This window comes from Palaemon carinicauda, unplaced genomic scaffold, assembly GCF_036898095.1.
Source record: "Palaemon carinicauda isolate YSFRI2023 unplaced genomic scaffold, ASM3689809v2 scaffold14, whole genome shotgun sequence".
Taxonomy (NCBI): Eukaryota; Metazoa; Arthropoda; class Malacostraca; order Decapoda; family Palaemonidae; genus Palaemon; species Palaemon carinicauda.
The window spans coordinates 53,338-77,646 of NW_027168926.1; the positions used below are offsets into that span (position 1 = coordinate 53,338).

Consider the following 24,309-nt stretch of genomic DNA (forward strand, 5'->3'; position numbering starts at 1 on the left):
TTTCTACCACAGTAAATGGATACACACTGTACAGAGAGATGTTAGCTATCTTCCACCTGGCAAGGAAGAGATGGCACTTATCAGCAGTTCATCTACAAGGGATACGCAATGTGACGGCGGACACTCTATCCAGGCGAAAGCCCGTAGAGACAGAATGGTCCCTAGACGCCTATCTCGTTATGTAGCCCCTTACCTGGACCCTCAAGCAGAAGGGAAGGATGCCAGGTCTCTAGACTGGAACAGATGGAATTATATTTACCCGTTTCCACCAACCAATCTCCTGCTAAAAGTTCTTGACAAGCTAAGATCCTTCAGAGGGACGGCAGAGGTGGCAGCCCCCAAGTGGCCCAAGAGCAATTGGTTTCCTCTAGTCCTAGAGTTGAATCTGAAGCTGTTTCCACTGCCAAATCCAGTGCTGTCCCAACCTGTCCAGAAGTCGACTGTCTACGCTTCATCCTCGAGAACCAGCTACATACATCTCATGATTTTCTTGCCTTAGCGGCGAGCAAAAGGTTCAGAATTTCAAGAGATAAAGTTGACTTCATCGAAGAGTACAAGTCATTTTCTACTGGGAGACAGTACGAATCGTCATGGAAGAAACGGGTGACCTTTGTGAAAGAAAGGAAACCGACAGAAATATCGATAAATTTCTGTTTTGCATTCTTCATAAACTTCCATGAACAAGGCCTGGCCTCTAATACAATTACTTCTTGTAAGTCGGCCCTGGCTAGACCACTTCAGTATACTTTCGAGGTGGACCTCTCATGTGAAATCTTTGATAAGATTCCGAAAGCATGTGCTAGACTCAAGCCTGCAGCCCCACCAAAGCCCATCACGTGGTCTTTGGACAGTCTTGCACTGTGCTTCGAACCTGGATAATGAGAACTGTACTCTAAAGGATTTGACACAGAAAGTTATCTTTCTGTTCGCAATAGCCTCAGGGGCTAGAGTTGGTGAAATAGTGGCCTTATCTAGAAACGAAGGCCATATTCAGTTCCTAGACTCAGGAGAACTGAATTTGGTTCATAATATTGCCTTTCTCGCTAAGAATGAGCTACCCACCAAGAGGTGGGGTCCTCGGAGGATCTGCCCATTGAAGGAAGATGCCTCTCTGTGCCCAGTAGAGTGTCTTAAGGTCTATCTTTGAAGAAATTTAAACTTCAAGGGAGTACAGCTTTTCAGAGGCGAAACCTCAGGATCGAACCTATCTTTAAAACAACTGAAAGTGAAGCTCACCTACTTTATTCGCAGGGCAGATCCGGACAGTACACCCACGGGTCACAATCCGAGGAAAGTTGCTTCTTCGTTGAACTTCTTTCAGCATATGGACTTTGCGAGACTCCGCTCGTACACTGGGTGAAAGTCATCCAGAGTCTTCTACAAACATTACGCGAAGCAAGTACAAGAGATAAAACATTTTGTGGTGGTGGCTGGTAGTGTGATTAAACCTCCTGTCTAGTGCTGCGATGAACAGTGGACTGTTTTGGGACTTTACAGTGCTTCGGGTGCGTGGGTATACGTACCCACTTGTGCAAATCACAACTATGGTTGACGCACTGTTCTGAGTAGGTGAATATCTGATCAATACACCAGTGCCCAGAGAACGTTTGCGTTACAATGTCTTATGCATTTCCGAACATCTGACTACGTCAGATAGATTTGGTTTTCACATCTTCCATGTGTTGTATGCTGGATCAGATACATACTTTGATGTAACTACATTGATAATCTAGTTGTATAATAAAATACTTAACCGTATTTGCGACTTATTACTGCTCCCTCAGTTATAAGCTAATAAAGTATGTTAGAGTTTTACTAAAACCCTTTATGGTGTTTAGGTGCTTGAAGTCACAATAATATTTTCTAAAGGAATAATCATGACCTTAGATATTTAAGGTAAGTTAACAGGGTACGTTTCAAACTCTACCCTTTTTGTTCCGATGGGAAATACAAACCTTGAATCCTTATTGTCGACATCAACATTTCCCTGCTGGGGGGCAGGATGCAATAAGCTGGCTCCAGGTTTGGTAAGCGTTAAAGATCTCTGGATTTTCACATATAGGTCTAGTAGACCAGATAAGGAGAATCTATTCAAGGTAGAAGGCACATACAAAAATCCATATCTAATAGTAATTTCAAGACATTTCTCTACCATACTTCCATCAGCACGACATAGGCTGAGCCCAAAAAATGGAATTTGATAAAAGTGAAAAATCTATTTTGGGTGAGAGGGCCATGTCGTCCTGATGGAACCCACCCTTTTGCTGATCCCTCCCAAAATTACTTTATCTGTGGCCATTTCTGATTAACGGCAAGAATAGGAATGGCGTCGCAGTAGTAGTAGGGAAGGGGATCCACCGGGTACTTAGAACAGCAACCCTTCCTTTTTGCCACTCTTCCCCCTTACATCGAAGTGTTAAATTTATTCGGAGTGAAGATTGCCATGTGTCGTATCCAAAATACGTCCCTTGATATTATACGATATCCTTTATTGGATACTTGTGCCAGGAGTTGGAATCCTGGAGACCTTTGGTTTTAATTCTATATGAGTATCTCTGTAGCAAATATCCCTTAGAAGGCTACCTAAAGGAACCCTTCCATCAGCACGACATGGCCCTCTCACCCAAAAATAGATTTTTTACTTTGATCAAAATCCATTAATTCTACCTTTCTCTTATTTTACCTTTACTTTACGAACGGAAGACTATAATAAGGTCAGGCATACTCAGCCACACATGTTACGTGCAGATTCTAAAGAAATGCAATAGCAACATATCTTAAATTACAATAATATTGAAAAATAATAAAAATAACAATAATAAAAAATAATAATAAATATGACAAATTCGTAGATAATTTGTATTTTTTCTAACTATACAAACCTATGCTATTTATTATGGGTATTACTTTTGGCATAGCTGAAATGACGAGCCATTAAAGTTTAGTTTAGTTTAGTTAGCGGGGGGTAGGTTACTACCACTCCCACTCACACACCTGTGATTTAGCTCACTTTGCTAGGAGGTAGGACTTCAAGGGGGATAGGGCTGGCGGGCAAGTTTGTATAAATAGCTAAGGTTTGTATAGATAGGAAAAATACAAATTATCTACAAATTTGTCATTTGTTCCGTAACTGGAATACAAACCACGCTATTTATTAGGGGGTGACTCACCCATTAGGAAAGGTGGACGTCTCTGCTAATCTGGCTTTTGATTTTACCCGGGGGCTCCTTATCTGAGTATGTCAGTACTCAAAAATAAGGAGTCCCTGCACCTCGCTAAAACCTTGCTATGCAAGGTCCGCGGCCTATGCAAGCTGTGTGTTGAGATATATAGAAGTGTGACCGTCCAGGTAAAGTTATTCTGAGTCTTTCAGAAGGAAGAACTGTTGTAACCAAGACTTTCCCAATACCACCTCGTCAGGGTATGGGGACGCAACAGTATAAGTTTTAATACTAGGTACACAAGGGAGCATGGTTTACCTGCGGTGGTTTCAGGTGAGCTGTGCAGAAAACCCAGGATGCTGCTTTCCCCAAGAGAGGGGAGAATGATGAAAAGAATAAGAGCCAGTCAAACCTTTTCATTCACGCAGACTAAAACCTGGTAACAATGCCCTCAACCTTCTGCTACTTGTTCAATAAGGAGCTTGAGGTCTTAAACCAGCTGTTGTGCAGCTACTACAGGACCGATAGAGAACGCATCGAGTCTCCTGTGGGTCACGTCTTGCAGGTAGTGGGATGTGAATGTGGTGTGATGTTTTCACACCCCAGCCTGAAGAACCTGCGTCACTGAGAAGTTTCTCTTGAATGCCAGGGACGTAGCTACGCCCCTGACATCATGAGCTCTGGGGCGAGATGGTGTTCTTGGTGACCCTCCTCTTGGTCCTTTCCTTGCTGACGAATAGAGCAGGCACACGAGGTCGGGCTGCAACTGTTCTCTTAAGGTACAGCCTAAAACACTTCACTGGGCAGAGTAAGAGATGGTCTGGGGCACCTGTTACAGAAAGAAGACACAAAATCGGGAAGGAGTCGAATCGTGGATTCGCTACTCCCGGGTTCTGAGTCTTAGCAATAAACTCAGGGACGAAGCTGAACGTCACCTCTCCCTATCCCCTTGAATGGGCGATGTCGTTTCAGAGACTATGAAGTTCACTGACTCGTTTGGCCGAAGCTAAAGCTAGCAGGAACACCGTCTTCCAAGTTAGATGGCGATCTGTTGCCTGGCGTAATGGTTCATAGGGAGGTCTCCTAAGAGACCTGAGAACTCGAACCACGTTCCATGGGGGAGGTTTCACTTCAGACTGAGGACCGGTAAGTTCATAACTCCGTATGAGTAAGGAAAGTTCTAGTGATGAAGAAATGTCCATTCCTTTCAGTCTAAAGGTGAGGCTTAAGGCTGAGCAATAGTCTTTAACTGCCGAGACTGACAGGCGAATTTCTTCACATAAATATACGAGGAACTCCGCTATTGCTGGAATAGGGGCATCGAGAGGAGATACCCCTTCCACGACACCAACCACAGAAGACTTTCCACTTTGCCTGGTAGACTGCTGCTGATGACTTTTGCAAGTGTCCAGACATCCTAATCACAATTTGTTGCGAAAATCCTCACTGAGAGAGGAGATGCTGGATAGTTTCGAGGTGTGAAATTGAAGCGAAGCTATGGTTTTGTGGAGTACGTTGGCATGTGGTTGAGTAAATCGTGTCGTAGAGGGAGTTCACTTTGGGGCTCCGTTAGGAGTTGCAGAAGGTCTGGAAACCATTCTGCGTGATGCCATAGCGGAGGTATGAGGATCATTGAAAGATTGACCAATGTTCTGGCCTTGTTGAGTACCCTCCTCATCAGACAGAACGGGGGAAAGGCGTAAACGTAGATGTTGTCCCACCGTTGTTGGAATGCATCTTGACAGAGAGCCTTGGAGTCTGGGACTGGGGAACAATAAAAAGGGAGCCTGAAGTTAAGGGCTGTTGCAAAGAGGTCCACTGTCGGAGAACCCCACAAAGTCAGGACTTTGTTGGCTACTAGATGATCCAAAGACCACTCAGTACTCACTATCTGAGATGCTCTGCTCAAGTTGTTGGCGAGCAAATTCCTTTTCCCGGAATGAAGCGTGCCGATAGTAGTATCGAGTGGATCTCGACCCATCTCATTATCTCTACTGCTAGATGGGATAGGTGCTGCAAAAAAGTACCTCCTTGCTTGTTGATGTAAGCCACCACTGTGGTGTTGTCGCTTATCACCACCATTGAGTGGCCTGCCAGGAACTGTTGGAACTGTTGAAGGGCCAGAAAGACAGCCTTCATCTCTAGGAGATTTATGTGGAGGTACTCCTCTGACTCTGACCAGAGGCCTGAGGTCATGTGGTGCAGCATGTGGGCCCCCTCCCTTTTTTTGAAGCGTCTGGGAACAGCATTAAATTCAGGGGGAGGACGAGATCCACTCCCTTTCGTAGATTCTCCTCTGCCACACACCACTCGAGGTCCGTCAGTTCTGCTTGATCCCATGGGGATCCGGATGTCCAGGGAATCGTGAGTCTGATTCCACCGGGACTTGAGGCGACCATTGGGAACTAGACGGGCCAGTGACTGAGGAGATGTAACCATGTTTGGGCTGGAAGTTCTCGTCTGAGAAAAGGTCTTGCGACCTTTCTCAGCCTTGTTATCCTGTCGTCTGATGTGAAGTATACCAGTCTTTGAGTGGGAAGTAGGAAGGACTTCCCAAGAATTACCATGATCCCCAGATCTAGGCAAAGTCTCAGAAGTTTGTCTCGGTGTTGAAGAAGGGTTGACACCGAGTCTGCTAGGATTAGCCAGTCGTCCAGATAACGGAGGAGACGGATACCAATCCTGTGTGCCCAAGATGACACTAGGGCAAAAATACTGGTGAAAACTTGAGGTGCTGTGGAAAGACCAAAGCACAGCACCTTTAACTGGTACTTCCTCTTGTCTAAGCTGAATCTTAAGTTCTTCCTTGAAGACGGATGGACAGGGCTTTGGAAGTACGCGTCCCTTAGGTCCAGTGTACACATGAAGTCCTGAGGTCTTACCGCTAGTCTGACCGTGTCTGCCATCTCCATGCTGAACGGAGTTTGTTTATCAAACTTGTTCAGGGCTGAGAGGTTGATGACTGTTCTCCAGCCTCTAGACACCTTTCTTACAAGAATGAGTCGACTGATGAAGCCTGGGGACCCATCTAGGACCTCTTGGAGAGCACCTTTCCTCAACAGGGTCTGGACTTCTGCCCGAAGGGCCTGCCCCTTTGCTGATCCCATGGCAAAGGAGTCTATTGACACAAGATTCCTGGTCATGGGAGGGAGAGTGGTTATTATCCAGGGATCGGCCCCGAGTTGCTTCCACCTGTCAGAGCAACTTTGTAGGCATCCCCCCACTAGTGGAGAAGCAGGGGGAGTGCCTATCCTAGCATTTGCGGCCTTGGCTGCTCCCTCTAGGATTTTTCCCTCCCCTGGAGGACTTCTTGCCTTTCCTGTCCTTGACAGGAAAAGGCTTATTAGACACCACTGTCTTCGCCGTTGTTTTCGTCGTTGTGGTCTTGGATGGACGGGAATGCTGAGGTGCTGGAGGTTTTTAGGGCTTGGATGTCAAAGCCCTATGGAGGAGGGGGTCCTGATGAGACTTCCTCCACCTCTCAGCAGCATGTTCCACGTCCTTAGGCTCAAACAGGTGGGCTCCCTCTAGAGAGGAATGTCTTAGCCTAGTTATCTCGATGTTGGGGACCTGATGGTGGAATCTCTCAGACACCGCATCTCGACATTTCTAGATGGTGTTTGCCCACAAGTTCGAAACTTGGTGGGCAAGAAACTCGATTGTGCGAGTGCCTGAGAGAAGGTAGGTCTCCATTGCCTTCCTGGTACGGTCCTTGGAGAAATCCTTGGTCCGTACCAGGATTCCCAAGGTCCCTAACCAGATATCAAGCCATGAAGTAGCCTGCATAGCATACTTTGTGACATTTTTCCTGATTAAGGACTTCAGCAGCCGAGAAAGAGACCTGTCGGCTGGAGTCTCTCAAGAGAGGTCCCCTTAGTTAGCTCTTCCAGAGATTGGTGAAGAGGAAGACCTGGACTGGGCTCCTCCAAGACCTCAAAGTACCTCCTCTGTTGTACACGAGGAGGTGGGAGGAGCTTGTTGGTAGAGCCGGAACGGTTGGAGGAGGCAAACTCGGAGAGGTGTTGGGCGATCTTAGCCCTGGCACCCTTCAACCCCTGAGACCAGGGCAGGGCTGCACTGGTCTTTGAGGGTTTCTGGGTGCCGAAGACACGGTCAAAGATCATGACCTTGCCCTCCCGTGGGGTATCTCTGGGTCGGATAATCCGTTGAGGACCCTAATAAGAGTCAGGACCTGCCAGAATGCATATTCTGACTCTTTTTGCTCCCCTTCTGACGTTGGACTTGCAGTGAAGTCTCCATCTTCCATCTCCGAGAGCTCTCTCCGGGGTGGGTCGCGGACATCCCTCGAGTGGCTGGCTGTCTCCGTCTTTGTAGTCCTGGTAGAGGACTTTGGCAGGGTCTTGGAGTCTTTGGACTCCTTTCGAGGAAGGAGGTAAGACTCCAACATCGAAGGCCTCGATGTTGTGCCCCTCCCGATCTCTGACGGTGGGGAACTCTCAACGTGAAGGGAGGTTTCCTCCGACGGTGGAATGGAGGAGGGCCTTTCCTCATGCGACTCCCTTGGTAAAGGAGAGGTGGGAGAGTATCCCTGGGGAGATACCGGAGGGACTAGCTTTGATGGCCTGATCGGAGTCAGTTTCACCCTCGAGGAAGTGACCGCGTCGGAAACTCCTCTTTTCCTCTTCAATGGGGTGGAGGAAGCCATAGTTCCATGTCGAGAGTCTAGAGCTATAGGCTGCTCTGACGAGCGGCCAGACAGGGCAGGATTGAAGGCCTATGCTACAGCTCTGGCTAGGGCACTGAACCATGGCTGCTGAGTGACTGAAGCAATGTCAGACAGATCCCCTGAGGGGAAAGGGACCGAAGGTTCCCTACGAGGAGTTACCGTAATAGGTGGGCCGCCTTAGAAGGCAATTTCGGAATCCTGAACCACTCAGCTGAAGCCTGTTCCCCTTTTCCAGATGGGTGCTCTGAACTGCGTTTGCGGGGAGGGGAATGAGGCGATGATGACCTGGCCGGGTGTAGTTCTGTGCCCGTGCCTGTTGGCGAACGGCGCGGGCGAAAGTTGGAGCTCAGGTGAGGGCTGGCGCATGGGTGAGAGTTGGCTTGTGCGCGCGAACGAGTGGTGGCGCGCAGGTAAGTGTCAGGCGCGCATGTCCTGGTGCATGCACGTGGGAGAGACCTGGCACACGGGAGAGACCTGGCACGCAGGAGAGCGCTGGATCACGAGTGTTGATTGCATGCTCGTAGGCGCGTAGAAGACTGCTGGCGCTCAGGAGCTCGCTGACGCGCAGGCGAGTGCTAGCGAGCGGAAGCACGCTGGTGCGCAAGAGAGAGTTGATGAGCAGGAGAGCTCTGGCAAGCAGGAAAGTGCTGGAGCGCAGGTGAGCGCTGGCGCGCAGGAGAGCACTGATGTGCAGTAGAGCGCTGGCGCGTAGGCGCGCAGGAGTGTGCTGGCGTGCAGGAGAGCGCTGGCACGTAGAGCGTGGGCGCCCAGGAGAGCGCTAGTGCGTAGGCGCATGTTGCAGCTGCCGTCTATGAGGGCGAGCAGGTGAAGGCGCGCGCCGAAGTGTTGTAGAGCGCGAATGAGCAGGCTGGTGTTGACGAGCTGCTGGTGCACACTGATGTCCTGCAGGGGGTTGGCGATGGCGCGTAGCTGCTCACTTTGGCAAGGCCTCAAGAGGCTTTACTGGGAACAGGAATGGTGATGGAAGGTCGGCAGGTCTGATGGAGGGTAGGTCAGGAACTGGGATGTGCCCTTTGGAAGGGCGAGCATCCACCGATGGAGATCGCGAATGATCTACAGAGAGGTCCAAGACCGAAGTCGGAGGACTAGTAGCAGGTCCAGACATGGTTGAAGGTCAAGGGCCAGAAGATGACTGCAGCGGAGGCTCCTCTCCAGGTGAAGGCTGCGACAACGAAGCAGAAGAGCCGAAGAGGCGCCTTTTCAACGATGGTGAAGGGAGACCTCCAAGGCGAAGTGGAGGGCAAGCTTTTCGATGAAGACGCCTTCTAGGGGCCATTGGATCAGCAAGCTGACCGTACGCCGCGGCAGTCCTCCGAAGAGGAGTCTCTATGAGTGAACTCCCACGAGGGGGAGAAATACTCGCAGGAGATAAAGACGTTGGACTTAGTTTCCCCCATCGAAAGATGATCAGGAACGGGGGAAACTAGGTCGGCAGCAACCGCTGAAGAGTCTGGAAGGGCAGAGGAGTCAGATGAGATCATAGGTGACACCTCTGACACCACAACGTCGACAAGGGCCAGAGGATCTACCTCTGATGCCGACGATGACTGCTGCACAGTAGCACCCTTACGGATGATCTGCAGCAATGCGTCCTTAGAGGGCGGATACGAGAGCTCCAAGGACGACCAAACCTGTAATAAAGGAGTTAGTGACAAGGCCTAACCCAGGGGGGAGAGGTGGGGCCGCTTCGCTAGGCACCATCTCTCTTGGACCAGGGTTGGCCGACATTAAATTGGTCTACGCTACTTCTCGACGGTGTCTTACGAACGAGTAGGAGCTTCGGAGGAGGGTCAGGAGACGGAAGAAGAGGCCTTGGGTTTTCCTCCCTTCGAAAGAACCTTCGAAGAAGAAACATCCCCCTTAGACTTCTTCCACCATTGCCAAAACCTCTCCCACTGGGAGGAAGACCACTCCCTATACTCATTACACTTATTATGTAATATATTAGATATTACTTGTTTAAAACACATGACCTACAGGTCATTGTGGAAGTAAGAGAAGTGTGAGAAATGCCATAGTCATATTCTAAGCAGGATGCAAATGCCAAACCTCAGCAATGTAACATTTTTCATGAAGAGTAAACACAACCAAGCCCCGTGAGAAAGAAGTTGTCTGTGAGAACGGAACAAGTACCTTCCGGTATTAATGTTGTGTTTACTATAAATCCATAAATGCTGAGATAACTGTGTAAACTTTAGTATGAAATTGGATATTTGTATCAGTTCACTTTAAGATGTCATACGGAATGGTCATCCGACCAAACCAGCTATACTCCTGTGATGGAGATGTTAACACTGTTCTTAAAGAATTAACTATTTTAAAGTTAACTTACTTAGACTTTACTTGAAGATGTAACATACTAAATCTCATCTATAACACATTTAAGATGACATTTGAAGAGACCCCAAATGTGTGTTAACAACAGTAGCACACCAATAATTATAACTATCACACCGTTGACCTCTGCACGTGGGACAAAGGGTGTGAGGATCTGTCTCCACCGCCGACATAAATGTTCCACAGGGCTGGCCGGTGAGTCCAGGGCAGGTGCGCATGGTTGCAGAAGTCAACTCACAAACACACACTAGAAAAAGAAAAAGTAAAAATTGTTTAATGGCAGTCCAAAGCGAAGGATGAAGAGCGGCAACCTCCATTCACCATCCGAGCCAAAAGCAAAGTGAGCTAAATCACAGGTGTGTGAGTGGGAGCGGTAGCTAACTACTCTCCCCTATCCACTGCTAACTAGCGGCGTGGGTAGTTAACCCTCGTTAAACTTTAATGGCTCGTCATTTCAGCTATGCCGAAAGTAATACCCCTAATAAATAGCATGGTTTGTATCCCAGTTACGGAACAAACTAATAATAATGGTGATGATGATGATGATAGGATAGCTCTGGAGTCTAGGCCTATGCTACTGACTTTGTAAGTCTTCGTCTTTTTGTGCAGCAGCGGGGTCTCTCACCTACTAGGATGGCTTTTTAATTTTTCTCCTTCATTGTATCATTTAGCCATCTATAAACAGTTGTTTCGTTGATGTTAAGAAGTTTGGTTATATCAATTTTTTATAAAGAATCTGGTGAAATACGCTTAACTAGAGTTACAGTTATTCGGTAGCTGTTAGGTAGCTGTAACCATATTTGACAGATGAATTGCTCGTGAGAATGCCACCGTGAGACTGCCAGTTGCTGTTCGGTTAGACAACGCCACAACTACATCTCCGATGTTCTTTACGTTAAATACATAACTATAGTGGCTAAAAAGTCAGACACATTAAGTATTTTTTTTTATTTCTATCATAATCAAAGATTATTGGGTTAATTTTTCCATAATTATCTAACAATAATAAATTCTCTAAAATCATGCATAATGAACTGTATCTTTTATTTAGCAAAGTTTCAAAACGCTTTGTCCTGGGAACCTAGTCTCATTAGAAATGCAAAGAACGTGACAGTTGCCAGTTAGTGACTTTCAAACGAAAATCACTGAATTCAGGTATCACCAGTTTTGCTGTATACTGTACAACAAAGGAAGGGCATAACTAGTTAACAAGAGATGACAACATCACAAATTAACGGAACATCACCAAGGAAACCCGGAAGATCTCATTCAGTCGAACATGTTTTTCTTGCTTGATCAAAATTCCATTCAACTTGTTTGTAAATGTCCCATAAAGAATCATTTTCAAAGGAACAGACTCAATTCCAGTTAATTTAACTAACAAGAGAGAGTACAACTACAGTCCAGCAAGTTTGGAAATTTCATCACTTTGTAACAACGTTCTCTCCTTTTCAAAAGAACACGACTTCCCCAATTCCTTACAATTTTTTTTCTGTCACAAATTTTCAAGGTAAATGCCATATCAGAGAGACTGCACTTAAAAGGTTTCTCCCTTTGTCTTAATATCTTAATTGGTTTTATTTTATATTAGTGATGCAAAGGACCCCAATCTGTGGTCTATGGCTGCACCTCTGTACTCCACTAGCCTTGTATACGAGGCCTCTTTTTAAGATGGTCACGGTTCCCTTGATGGCAGCAATCTGCACCTCATTCATGGTTGGGCAACTTGGTATCGCCTGAAGGTAATGTCTTAGGTTTTTCTTCACAAGTCCTCTTGCCCCCCACCCCCCATCACAGGTATTATTCCTAATTCTTTCAGTTCCCAAGTATTTTTCAGATCATTCTTTAGTTCTTGATATTTTATTTTCTGCCTCTCAGCTCTATTGAGGCCAAAATCACTGAGTACTGTCACATCTATAATTTTTGCTGTTTTTTCTTCTTTATTCCAGATCACAATATCAGGTCTTATAGCACATCCTTCTATATATATTCCTGTCGGAATTATCACATCATAAAAGATGGTAATGTATCTGTTGGAGGTAGCTGGATTAGTCATCTTTGTATTTTTATGTTTGGAATTACTATCTGGCCCTCAAAGTGTTTAGGACATATGGTGGTCTTCCACTTAACCATCTAGGCTAACAGGAATGGTCCTATTTCCTCACTGATATTATATAATTCCAGACATTTAAGTATCCAGGAGTGTGGCACGCTGTCAAATGCCTTCTTATAGTCTATCCAAGCCATATTAAGGTTCCTTTACCTTTTCTTACAGTCTTCTAATATTGTTTGTTAATTAGCAATTTATCTTTGGTTCCAAGTTTGTTTCTTATACATCCCTTTTGTTCTTTTTCCATATATTTGCCTTGATTTAGGTGTTCATAGATCTCATCTGCTATGACTCCTGTGAGCTATTTGTAGGCTGTTGGTAGACAGCAGAGGGGCCTATATTTGTAGGGGAGTTTGGTCTCAGAGCTCTTGGGAAGGAGTGGTGTTTTCCGTTGTGAGCCATTCTGGTGATTCTTCTACTCCTTGTATCATTCTTGAAAAGACTTGCTCATAGTGTTGGTGTAGTGCTGTGATCCTTTTTTAGCCAGAAATTCGGAATCTTGTCTACTCCTGGAGTCTTAAAATTACTTTCTTCTTTGATTTTTCTGGCTAACTTTTCTGTGGTGAACCTTGTAGGGGGCATTTGTTGCTTCTGGCTGTTCTTCTGTCTAATGGTGTCAATCCATGAAGTCTCTTGGTGTTGTCTCTGGTCTTTAAACAGTGGCTTCTAAAACCTCTCCAGATCTTTCATGATCGGGGGTGTTCGTACCTCGACTGTTTCTTTTACCCCATTTTTATACACAATTTTTGGATTTTTACCAACCTGCTTGTTTATCTGTTTTGCTTTTATCTTATGTTCTTTGTTTCTTATTTGTGCATCTAGGGCCTTTGCTTTGGCTTGGTATTCTGCTAGTTTTCCGCTCGTTTGTATCTATTCCATAATTTTTCTTATTCTCTTCAGCAGGTTTTGAGAGTGATTTTGCTCTTTCATATACATGGACATTTGCAAAATCTCTTCCCTTAACTGGTTTATTTTATCATATTGTTTTTTCTTCCATATTGGCTCTACAATTCTTTTCTTTGGCTGGATTACTCCTGGTATGATCTTACTTTGTATGTACCAGGCTGCACCATAACTGATAGGGTTAATTTCTGTCAGACTTACTCCTGCCGGGACCATTCTAGCAAGCCTTGTGTTGACTTTATTCACCCAGGCTTTTAGTTCTTCATTTTCTTTAAGCTTGATCAGCTTAGGTCGATCTTCCATTAATATTGTTTTTATTTCTTCAATTTTACTGGCCAGTTCCTCTTCTAACTCCTGTTGTTCTGGGTCAAGCTCTGTTTTTATGTTTCTTGGTCGCCTAGGTAGAGTGTGGTTTCCATTTCTTCTTGGTTCTGGTGATGCCGTCCTCACTTGTCTTTCTTGCCTTAGGGTTGTGGTGCTCTGAGGTGCTGGTGGTAATGGTCTTTGCTGGACTTGATCTGTATTTTCCACAGTATTCCTCTATGGGGCATTTGTTGTTTTTTACCTTGTCTTAAACATCCTCCCTCATCTTTTATATTTCGGGTTCATTAAAGTTTATGTTCAATGAAATTAAATTTCTGGGTGGTGAGGTTTAATCTTGATATACCAATCTTATTTGGGCAGTGATGATGGAATATTCTCTGCCCCTTGTTACATCCTTCTCTTTGCCTGGTAAACTACTTTGGCATACTCCATTGCCCATATCAATACCCATTCCTCATTTCAATCCCCTCTACTTTTTCTATTTTCTTGTTGTTCACTTGCCTCTCTTCATAGTCACTCTTTGCTTTAGCCTCAGCTTCCTTTTTCATATTTCATATTTCTTCTTCAGGGAGATATTTTGGAATTTTTGAACTATCAATATTTATAGTCTCGTATTGGTGGCAGCAATTTTCTCAGGTGGTAAATTGGAATCTCTAATTTTTTCCTTGAATGCTTGGTTTCTATGTCTGCCCCACCCCTCATACCTTGAGTAGGTGAAGCAGTATAGGAGTACTCTTTCTTCTCCGCAAGGGACCATTTAACACTTTGAAATAGTCTTCTTTTCCTTTTGGTTCTTTGCCTTGATGGTTGCTGGGGCCCAGGATCAGGACTTTTCTGATCTGGTGGGGATCCCTGCTGGGTGCTTGATGCACGGATTGAAGTTGCACCATCGCTCTCAACAACCCGCCTAGTGCAGGGACAATTTACGGGGACCGTTTATTCTGGTCGGTACCTTTCCAGCATCTTTGCTCATAGCTTGATATAATTTTATTTGAGTTCCTCATTGTCCCCAGCTTCTTATCTTGTTCGAAGCTGCCCTCACCTTAATTATTCATAGGGAGGGGGTGCCCCCATTCGCAACCTGAGGGATGCGCTGGATGGCCCGAGTGTGAATTTTATTATGATGTGTAAGAGTACCTCTCTGAGAAAAGGCTTTGTTACAGACACTGCACTTGAATGGCTTCTCCCCAGTGTGAATTCTATGATGCTTTGTGAGAGTAGGTCTGCGAGAAAATGCTTTGTCACAGAAACTGCACTTAAATGGCGTCTCCCGAGTGTGAATTTTATTATGATGTGTGAGAGTACCTCTCTGAGAAAAGGCTTTGTTACAGACACTGCACTTAAATGGCTTCTCCCCAGTGTGAATTCTATGATGCTTTGTGAGATCAGCTCTCTGAGAAAATGCTTTGTCACAGAAACTACACTTAAATGGCTTCTCCCCAGTGTGAATTCTATGATGCTCTGTGAGATGAGATCTCTGAAAAAATGCTTTTTCACAGACACTGCACTTGAATGGTGTCTCCCCAGTGTGAATTCTATGATGCTTTGTGAGATAAGCTCTCTGAGAAAATGCTTTGTCACAGAAAATACACTTAAATGGCTTCTCCCCAGTGTGAATTCTATGATGCATTGTGAGAGTAGCTCTCTGAGAAAATGCTTTGTCACAGAAACTGCACTCAAATGGCTTCTCCCCAGTGTGAATTCTATGATGCTTTGTGAGAGTAGATCTGAGAGAAAATGCTTTGTCACAGAAACTGCACTTAAATGGCTTCTCCCCAGTGTGAATTCTATGATGCTCTGTGAGATGAGATCTCTGAAAAAATGCTTTTTCACAGACACTGCACTTGAATGGTGTCTCCCCAGTGTGAATTCTATGATGCTTTGTGAGATAAGCTCTCTGAGAAAATGCTTTATCACAGACACTGCACTTAAATGGCTTCTCCCCAGTATGAATTTTATGATGGTCTGTGAGAATGCTTTTTTGAGAAAATGCTTTATCACATTCACTACACTTGAATAACTTCCTCCTGGTGTGAGTTTTATAATGTGCATTAAGATCAACTTTCTTAGAAAATGTTTGGTCACATTCTCTGCATCTGAACTGGCCTCCAGTGTGAATTAACTTGTGAGTGTTGGGGGGTTTAACTACTCCAATAAATTGTTTTTCATAATTCCCACTTTTGGAATCAATTTCTTGACAAAGAGGTTTTTCACAGCCACTGTTTTCGATCTGCTCCTCCTTATTCTGTAAACCTTCTTTCCCTCTTCCTCTTCCCTTTCCTTTGTCCTCTTTCCTTCTGGATCCCAACTGTATGCCACATTCCTCTTTCACGCCTGTCTTTACACTCTTCTCCTCCTCCTCTTTATTGACTTCCCTTTTGCTGATTTGTAAATCCTCCTCACTCACTGATGCATCAGAGTCAAAAGAATATTTCATGTCACCTTCGGTTGACTCAAATATTTCTGGCTCTGCTTCAAATTCTGGCTCTGCTTTGAATTCCATGTCTGGATCCATGAAAAGAGAGTCATCGTCAAAGAGTCCAACACTGTCCATAAAATCATCATTTTCCAACTTGACTGCAGAGCGTGAAAAGGAATCTTCAATTTTGCTTTTTATTGAAATTTCTGATGATTCAGAGTTTTTCATCCTCTCCCTATTACTGGATAACATCCTCTGCAATATGATCTCCAAGAGTGTCTAAAGAAAGTTAATACTAAACTTCTAATTCTTACTGCATGAATCTACACAGACCTTTCTTCTTTTCTCCCATTCCTGTATCTCTTCTTCTTCTTACTCTTTCCCAGTCCTGTATCTTTTGCAGATATCTTTGATACTTTACACAATCTTGTAACAAGAGGTGGATGATTATTTCCCTTGAGATGAAAATTCTGAAATAATAAGAGAACAACTATCATTGGAAAAGGGCAAGATGAAAATGTTGGAGTTTTCTGAAATAAAATGACAATTTACTAAATTAAAATAACAAAATTTTTAAGGTAATTTGTATTTTTTCCGATCCATACAAACCTGAGTCCTTTATTTGAGGAGACTCACTGATTAGATGGCTGGAAATCCCCTTAAAACCAAATCTGGAAGGTTCTGTAACTTCCCTGGAACTGTTCCAGTCCTGACCTGTGGAGAAGCAAAGAAAGACCACTATCGCCCCCTATCTGTTTCTAATAAGAGAAGGTGATAGGCCCTGGGTCATACATGAATATCACCGTCCCATATAAAGAAAATTCGTAACCCCTACACGGGACATCAGCAAGAATCACATACCAAGTATAAGAATAATGGGTTGGTAGGGTCGCGAGGTAGCTGTCAGGTACTACCAGAGGGGCAAGGTGAGTATAAGTGCCTTTATTCAACAAGATAACGAGCTTATGTACAAACGGTTGAGGGCAACCATGGCACAAAAATTCAAAAAATTTGAAACATGCAATGGCAAACGTAAATAGGTTTTTCTATTTATGGGAGAGTGCGAAAGATAGAAAAAAAGAGCAATAGCATTGCAGCGTATGAGAGTGTATGAAATAAGTGCAGTACATAACTCAACCCCCTAAAAAATACATACATGTGAAATAGAGTGCTCTGTTCTAGAAGTTTGCATATTAAATATGACCAACCTAGCAACCAACAGGTCTCGCTGTATGCCTTTAGCGAAAGTTTGTATTTTAAAAATGAACACAGGTTCACATAAGCCATCGTAGCCTCTAAGGTATATCAGCCCAGCTGCATACCACAACAGACAAGTTTATATACGTATCGAAACAAGGTCAGAAAAAGGTTTGTTTACATTTAGGAACAAAATTACTACCATTGTTCAATGTTATTATGCAGAATAGTAAGGAATAAGAAGTAATGCTCATACATAACTTTATTCATATATGTTTGGGGGGAAATAAGACGCAAAAAACGATTAGACATTTATTGTCAATCGGTAAATAATAATTCAGCATACATTTCATAATAACATAAAAAATGCTAGTGAATAGAATTTTATAACAGAGAAAATACAGGCCAGATCAGATATACTTGTTTCATCTGAAAACAAAAGTTCATGCCAATCAATTGAAAATTTAATAATTTTCTAATACTTTTCTGAGGAAGTCTGTCTATTTACACTTGTGTAAAAACACACGACACTAGTGTTAAGTCTATGTTTCTTCACCTTTAAACACTGGAACAGACCATAATGTCATTTTGATGACATTTCACTTAGCATGTTGCAATATAATGTGCCAACATGTACACCCCATAGAATTATAGTCCCAATTAATTCACTGTTCCTCGCAGAACTAAGCGACAGGTTTTAGTACACTACCTGCTACCACCACATATCTCTTTCTTTCTTGCACTTGCTTTGCGTAGTGCTAGAAAAACACCCTGGATGACTTCCATCCAAAAAACGAGCGAAGGCCCTCAAAATCCATGAGCTGGAAAAAATTTAACAATGAAGCAATTTTCCTAAGATCACGACTTGTGGGTGTACTGTCAGGATCCGCTCTGCAAATGAAGTAGGTGATCTTCGCCCTTAGTTGTTTCAGGGATAAGTTTGAGCCCGATGTTTCTCCTTTAAAGAGCTGTCCTCCCCTGAAGTCTGAAGTTCTACGAAGATAGACCTTTAGACACTCCACTGGACACAGCGATACATCTTCCTTCAGAGGGAAGATTCTCCAGGGACCCCAGCTCTTAGTGGGTAGCTCGTTCTTGGCGAGAAACGTTGGGTCAGGAAAGAGATTCAGTTCTCCAGTTTCAGTAAACTGGATATGGCCCTCTTCCTGAGAAAGGGCCACTACCTCACTAACTCTAGCCCCTGAGGCTAGAGCAAACAAGAATATAACTTTTTGAGTCAAATCTTTCAGAGAGCAATTTTTGTTGTTCAATATCGAAGCAAAATGTAGTACAGCTTCCCTATCAGACACAGAGCTCCGGGATAGCTATGTCGGCAGGTCTAGCTGCCAGCAGAAGACCCATTTACTTTATTTTAGAGTGTTCTTCAGTCCTCCCTTGGGCTGCCATTCACGTCCTATGACCGGCAGGGACCGGCAACAGAGGTGGATGGGTGGAAGCTTGATTATCTTATATTCTCCCCTTCCATTAGAACCCTCATTCCGGAGGAAGGAAGTGAGACAGTGCTCTTACATCAACTTCACTCCTTGCTTCCTCTCTCTCTCTCTTGGCTAGTCCGCCAGGTACTAACCTAACTGGCGGCTGCCAGCCACTAACCTTGCCGGGGAGATGCTGGCTAGACTTGTGGACCGACAGCCAATGATTCACTGACACAATTGACTTGGGAGTTCGGTCTGCCGGCCACTACCCTGTCACAGTGAATGCTGTCTGGGCTAGTGTGTCGACAGCCGGTGACCCGCCGGCGTCCATTAAGCCGCCAGCAATCCAGTGGGCCGCCGGCCATAAAAATTATCAATATTGTGTCAGTTGTGCCTTAGGTACTAGCCTTGCCGGCTACATGCCGGCGGAAACTACGGTATATGTATATACAGTAGCCAGTAACTTTGTAGTATAGCGCATACTGCAGACAGAAAACTATGGTATAAAAGTATACAGTAGTTACATTTTCCTACATACTCTGTGTCCAGGCGCAGTCTATTGTTGAGACCTTATTAGATTGGGAAATTTCTACGTACTGATAGATGATCAGTTGTTAATGACCCTCATTATTAATCCTTTTGGAAGTGGGTTAAGTTACACTCTTCTATTCTTATAGGCTAGACTCTTCCACCGGGCCTCCTGAGGAGGATAACCCTACGGTTAATATTGAGGGAGGTCACAGCAATTGGCTGGGCGGGAAACACACGTATGTGTCTTTCCTAATTCATTTCTAGCTTACCTATCCTAAGCTATAAGCAATAAAATAAAATGGAAAATATTATATTTATTAGTTTATCTAGTGAGATAGACTACTTTATACTCATTTTATTTTCCTCTCTTTACAGGAGAACCATGTGAAGTGTGGCAGCATCTTCTGCAACGTGCGTAACAGGGACTTCTGCGGCCACCTGGAGTGTAGGACACACTCCCGCTGTTCCATCACCAATGGACCTCTCAAATACTGGGACCCCTAGGTATGTACTGTGTGCAAAGTCTTGATGTATGAGTCTTTCGAAAACGCCACGACAACGGAGTCAAGGGATGCAGCTCGGAACAAGCTGCGCAGATGGGTTCGTGGCTTTCAGAAGAATGCCACGGGGCCTTACCTCCCTAGTGAGCGTATGAAGGACTGTCTATTCCCCAAAGCATCTGCGGATGCTGTTATTCCTCAGCCTCACCCTGAGATCTCTTGCATCCAGATAGCCATGGATACGGATGTCTCGGATGCGATGAAGGACATCCATCTAGAGATGATGAGAGGATGTCAGAGGTGTCAGCGGCCACCGAAAAGGACCTTCTGGCGGAGGGTTGAGATGAGGAGTCAACGTTGGCTCCAGAGACGGAAGAGGATGAAGCCGGAACAGACTCTGTTTCGTTGGTTCCTGCCCCAGAACCACTGCCCTCAACGTCCTCTGCTCCTCAACCTGGAAAGTCGGACGACACCTTGTCTGCCATCAAAGCTATGATGGAGATGTTCCAGAAGAAGAGCGAAGAAAGGGAAGCTGTGCTAAGGAAGGAGATTCATCAGCTTGCAGCGGCCCATGGATCTCATAGGAGACTCAACGTGAAGGATCTTCCCTCATGCTCCGAGGTAAACCCGTGGAGGCATGCCGAGTACATGCCAATAACGAACAGTAAGATCTTCATTTCAGGAAAGCTGGGAGCTGTCCTTATCGAGGACATTAAGTTCTGGCCCAGCTTTAAGTTCTATCCTGACTGCTTCGTTCGTCTAAGGGTGGAACCTGTATCCAAGGAGGAGACAGAACCTAAGGAGGTCATAGTGCTTGACCATACGAAGGCTCAGGCTTTGCTAGCCAGCAGTCTGAAGGACAGGGGCTTCATCAATTCTAAGGTGCCGGCCCTGAGCAAGAAACATCCATCTTTTCTTGCTCCAGCAACTATGGCCTTCCCCTTTGCGGAAAAAGGGTTTAAGGCAGTGATGAAGGCAGTGAAAGCTGGGAAACCTTGCCCTACACTGGAAGAGTGTAGACTCCTTTCCCTAGCCCTGCCAACGGATCACAAGGACTGAGAGGATGTCAGAGGACACCAGAAAGGACCTTCTGGCGGAGGGTCGACATGAGAAGTCAACGTTGGCTCAAGAGACGGAAGAGGATGATTGATTGATTTAAAGTTTTCAGGCATCCTGACATCTGAGGTCATTGACGCCGGTAACATTTAATTTATGTATACAAAAATAAAAAATAAAATAAAATAAAAAATAAAAGAGTATTCAATTAAAATCATAAAAGTTGAATGTCATAAAAGTTAAATATTTTTCAGAAGACCTGCTTCTGAAATAAATCTAAAAATGCCACTTGTTAAATATTTTTCAGAAGACCTGCTTCTGAAATAAATCTAAAAATGCCACTTGCATGGTAGGACACATCATTTCCAAGAATCTTGGCAAGGATGAACCTGCCACCCTTACCTCGAGCCTCAAACAAATATCTATTCCTTAAGTTGTTATAATTGGGGCATTCGGTCAACAAATGCCTTACTGTTAGAGGTACTAAACAGTCGTCACAATACGGTTGGTGTTGGCCCTTCAGCAGAAACTCGTGTGTCAACTGAGTGTGACCAATACGGAGACGACAAAGAGATGTCTCCCATTTTCGGGGCATCATATTTTACCTCCTAGGAGATATGACATTTGTTATCTCTCGCATTTTATTGCCATCTTGACTATCCCATTGCTGTTGCCATTTATTGCAAACCAATTTCTTGATGTCAGGTAAGATGATGAGAGGATGTCAGAGGTGTCAGAGGACACCGAAAAGGACCTTCTGGCGGAGGGTCGACATGAGAAGTCAACGTTGGCTCCAGAGACGGAAGAGGATGAAGTCGAAACAGTCTCTGTTTTGTCGGTTCCTGCCCCAGAACCGGTGCCCTCTACGTCCTCCGCTCCTCAACCTGAAAAGTCGGACGACACCCTGTCTGCCATCAAAGCTATGATGGAGATGTTTCAGAAAAAGAGCGAAGAAAGGGAAGCTGCGCTAAGGAAGGAGATTCATCAGCTTGCAGCGGCCCGTGGGTCTCATAGGAGACTCAATGTGAAGGATCTTCCCTCATGCTCCGAGGTAAACCCGTGGAGGCATGCCGAGTACATGCCAATAACAAACGGCAAGATCTTCATTTCAGGAAAGCTGGGAGCTGTCCTTATCGAGGACATTGAGTTCTGTCCCAGCTTTGAGTCCTATCCTGACTGCTTCGTTCGTCTAAGGGTGGAACCTGTATCCAAGGAGGAGACAGAACCTAAGGAGGTCATAGTGCTTGACCATACGAAGGCTCAGGCTTTGCTAGCCAGCAGTCTGAAGGACAGGGGCTTCATCAATTCTAAGGTGCCGGCCCTGAGCAAGAAACATCCATCTTTTCTTGCTCCAGCAACTATGGCCTTCCCCTTTGCGGAAAAAGGGTTTAAGGCAGTGAAAGCTGGGAAACCTTGCCCTACACTGGAAGAGTGTAGACTCCTTTCCCTAGCCCTGCCAACGGATCATAAGGACTGAAGGATATTCAGCTCACCTTCTCAGTCGGGAAGTTGGAGGCTGATATCGCTGGACGTCAGTTTAACGAAAACCTCCCCAAGTTGTCTGAATTTCTCCTGCGTAGGGAACCGGATACGAAGGAGAGGCTTGCTGCCTCTCTGTCCCTCCAGGTGACCCTGGAGGCAATGGCCAGTGAACAGAGGTCCCCGGATATGTTCATGGTCGTAGCCAAAACAGATTTGGCAACCCTAACTAAAGGCTTCTATAGCTTTGTTAGAGCTAGAAGGACTTGTAGGGAGTTCGTGTTTGCATCAGCTGCGGTCTAACACAAACCCAAGAAGTTGATATCTTCCAATATCTGGGGGAAAGACCTCTTTCCAAATGAAGTGGTCAAAGAAATAGTCGACAAGGCCACCACGGAGAATAGAAATCTCCAGAAGTGGGGCATGTCGGCTAAGAGGAAGTCTTCCCCAGATGAGGGTCCCCAACTGAAAAGGAAGACAAAGAAGCCAAGAAAGCAATCTCGCTCTGCTAGAAAACAACAAAAACCTCCCATGACCGCGGTGCCACAGATGGTGACACAGCCTCAACCCACCTACCAGATGGTACCCAAGCAGGAGGTGACTTAGTCACCAGCCTTTACTCCCGCCTATAAAAGGCAAACCACTACCTTTCGCCCTAAAGGAAGGGGGTCAAGTAGAGATTTCTCTAGACATCCCTCGAGAGGAAGAAGGGGTAAGGGAGCACGCGGTTAAGGAGGCAAGCCCTCCGGAAACCAGAAGCAATGAGATGCTTCCGGTAGGAGGAAGACTCCGACTCTTCCGGGATCGTTGGACCTTTGATCCCTGGGCCCACAGTCTGATCACGAACGGACTATGTTGGAGCTGGAAGACAGCTCCACCATCATTTCCTCAATTCTTCCAACACTCCACTCCCGTTCTGAAAGAATACACCCGAGAGCTCTTGAGCAAACGGGTGATAAAGATGGCAAGGTCCATCAAATTCTAAGGAAGGCTGTTTTGTGTTCCCAAGAAGGACTCTGACAAACTCAGAGTCATTCTGGATTTGTCACTACTCAACAAGTTCATAGAGAACGACAAGTTCAAGTTCAAGATGCTGAACCTTCAACACATAAGGGCCCTGTTGTAGACATGGCAGATGCCTATTGGCACATTCCGATCAATCGCCAACTCTCCTCCTACCTAGGATTCAGGCTATATAAAAAGAAAGTACGCTTTCAGAGCCATACCCTTCGAAGTAAACATAGCACCAAGGATCTTCACGAAGCTTGCAGAAGCAGTCGTTCAACAACTACGCCCAGAAGGTGTCCAGGTGGTATCCTATCTGAACGATTGGCTGGTGTGGGCAGCATCCGAGTCGAAATACATGCAAGCATTCAAAAAGTGATCCAGTTCCTGGAACATCTAGGATTCAAGATCAACACCAAAAAGTCTCGACTATCTCCAGCTCAGAAGTTTCAATGGCTAGGCATACATTAGGACTTACAGTCATATCGTCTCTAAAATCCATTGAAGAAGAGGAGAGAGATAGCAGGATCTGTCAAGAGACTTCTAAAATCCAACAGGATTTCAAGACGCCAACAGGAGAGAGTGCTGGGCTCCCTTCAGTTTGCATCAGTGACAGAACCAGTGCTGAGAGCACAGCTAAAAGATGCATCAGGAGTCTGGAGAAGATACGCATCAAACGCTCGAAGAGATCTAAGAAGACCAATACCGATTCGACTACGATCACTTCTCAAGCCATGGTCAGAGGCCAAGAACTTCAAGAGGTCAACACCTCTGCAACCGCCTCCACCCTCAGTCATCATCCACATGGATGCATCATTGGAAGGATGGGGAGGTCACTCTCATCAACGGAAAGTTCAAGGAACTTGGTCCTCTTTATTCAAGACCTTCCATATCAACATTTTGGAGGCCATGGCAGTCTTCCTCACACTGAAGAGATTATCCCCTCGCCCTTTAGTCCATATAAGACTGATTCTAGACAGCGAGGTGGTAATGAGATGTCTGAATCGTCAAGGCTCGAGATCACCTCAACTCTACCAAGTGATGTTGGCCATCTTCCGTTTAGCGGAAAAGAAGAGATGGCACTTATCAGCAGTTCACCTTCAAGGGTTCCGCAATGTGACAGCGGACGCTCTATCCCGGATA

The 24,309-nt window shown here is 45.1% G+C and overlaps 1 protein-coding gene across 1 annotated transcript in view; it reads right to left on the reverse strand.

Moving 5' to 3' along the window:
• Positions 1 to 11,862: 11,862 nt before the first annotated feature.
• LOC137635551 (zinc finger protein 271-like) overlaps positions 11,863 to 24,309 on the reverse strand; it is a 121,680-nt gene continuing 109,233 nt past the window's right edge. The window contains exon 4 of the mRNA XM_068368021.1: positions 11,863 to 15,604. Coding sequence (XP_068224122.1) covers positions 14,595 to 15,604 — 1,010 coding nt within the window. The 3' untranslated portion in view covers positions 11,863 to 14,594. The remainder of the gene's footprint in view (positions 15,605 to 24,309) is intronic.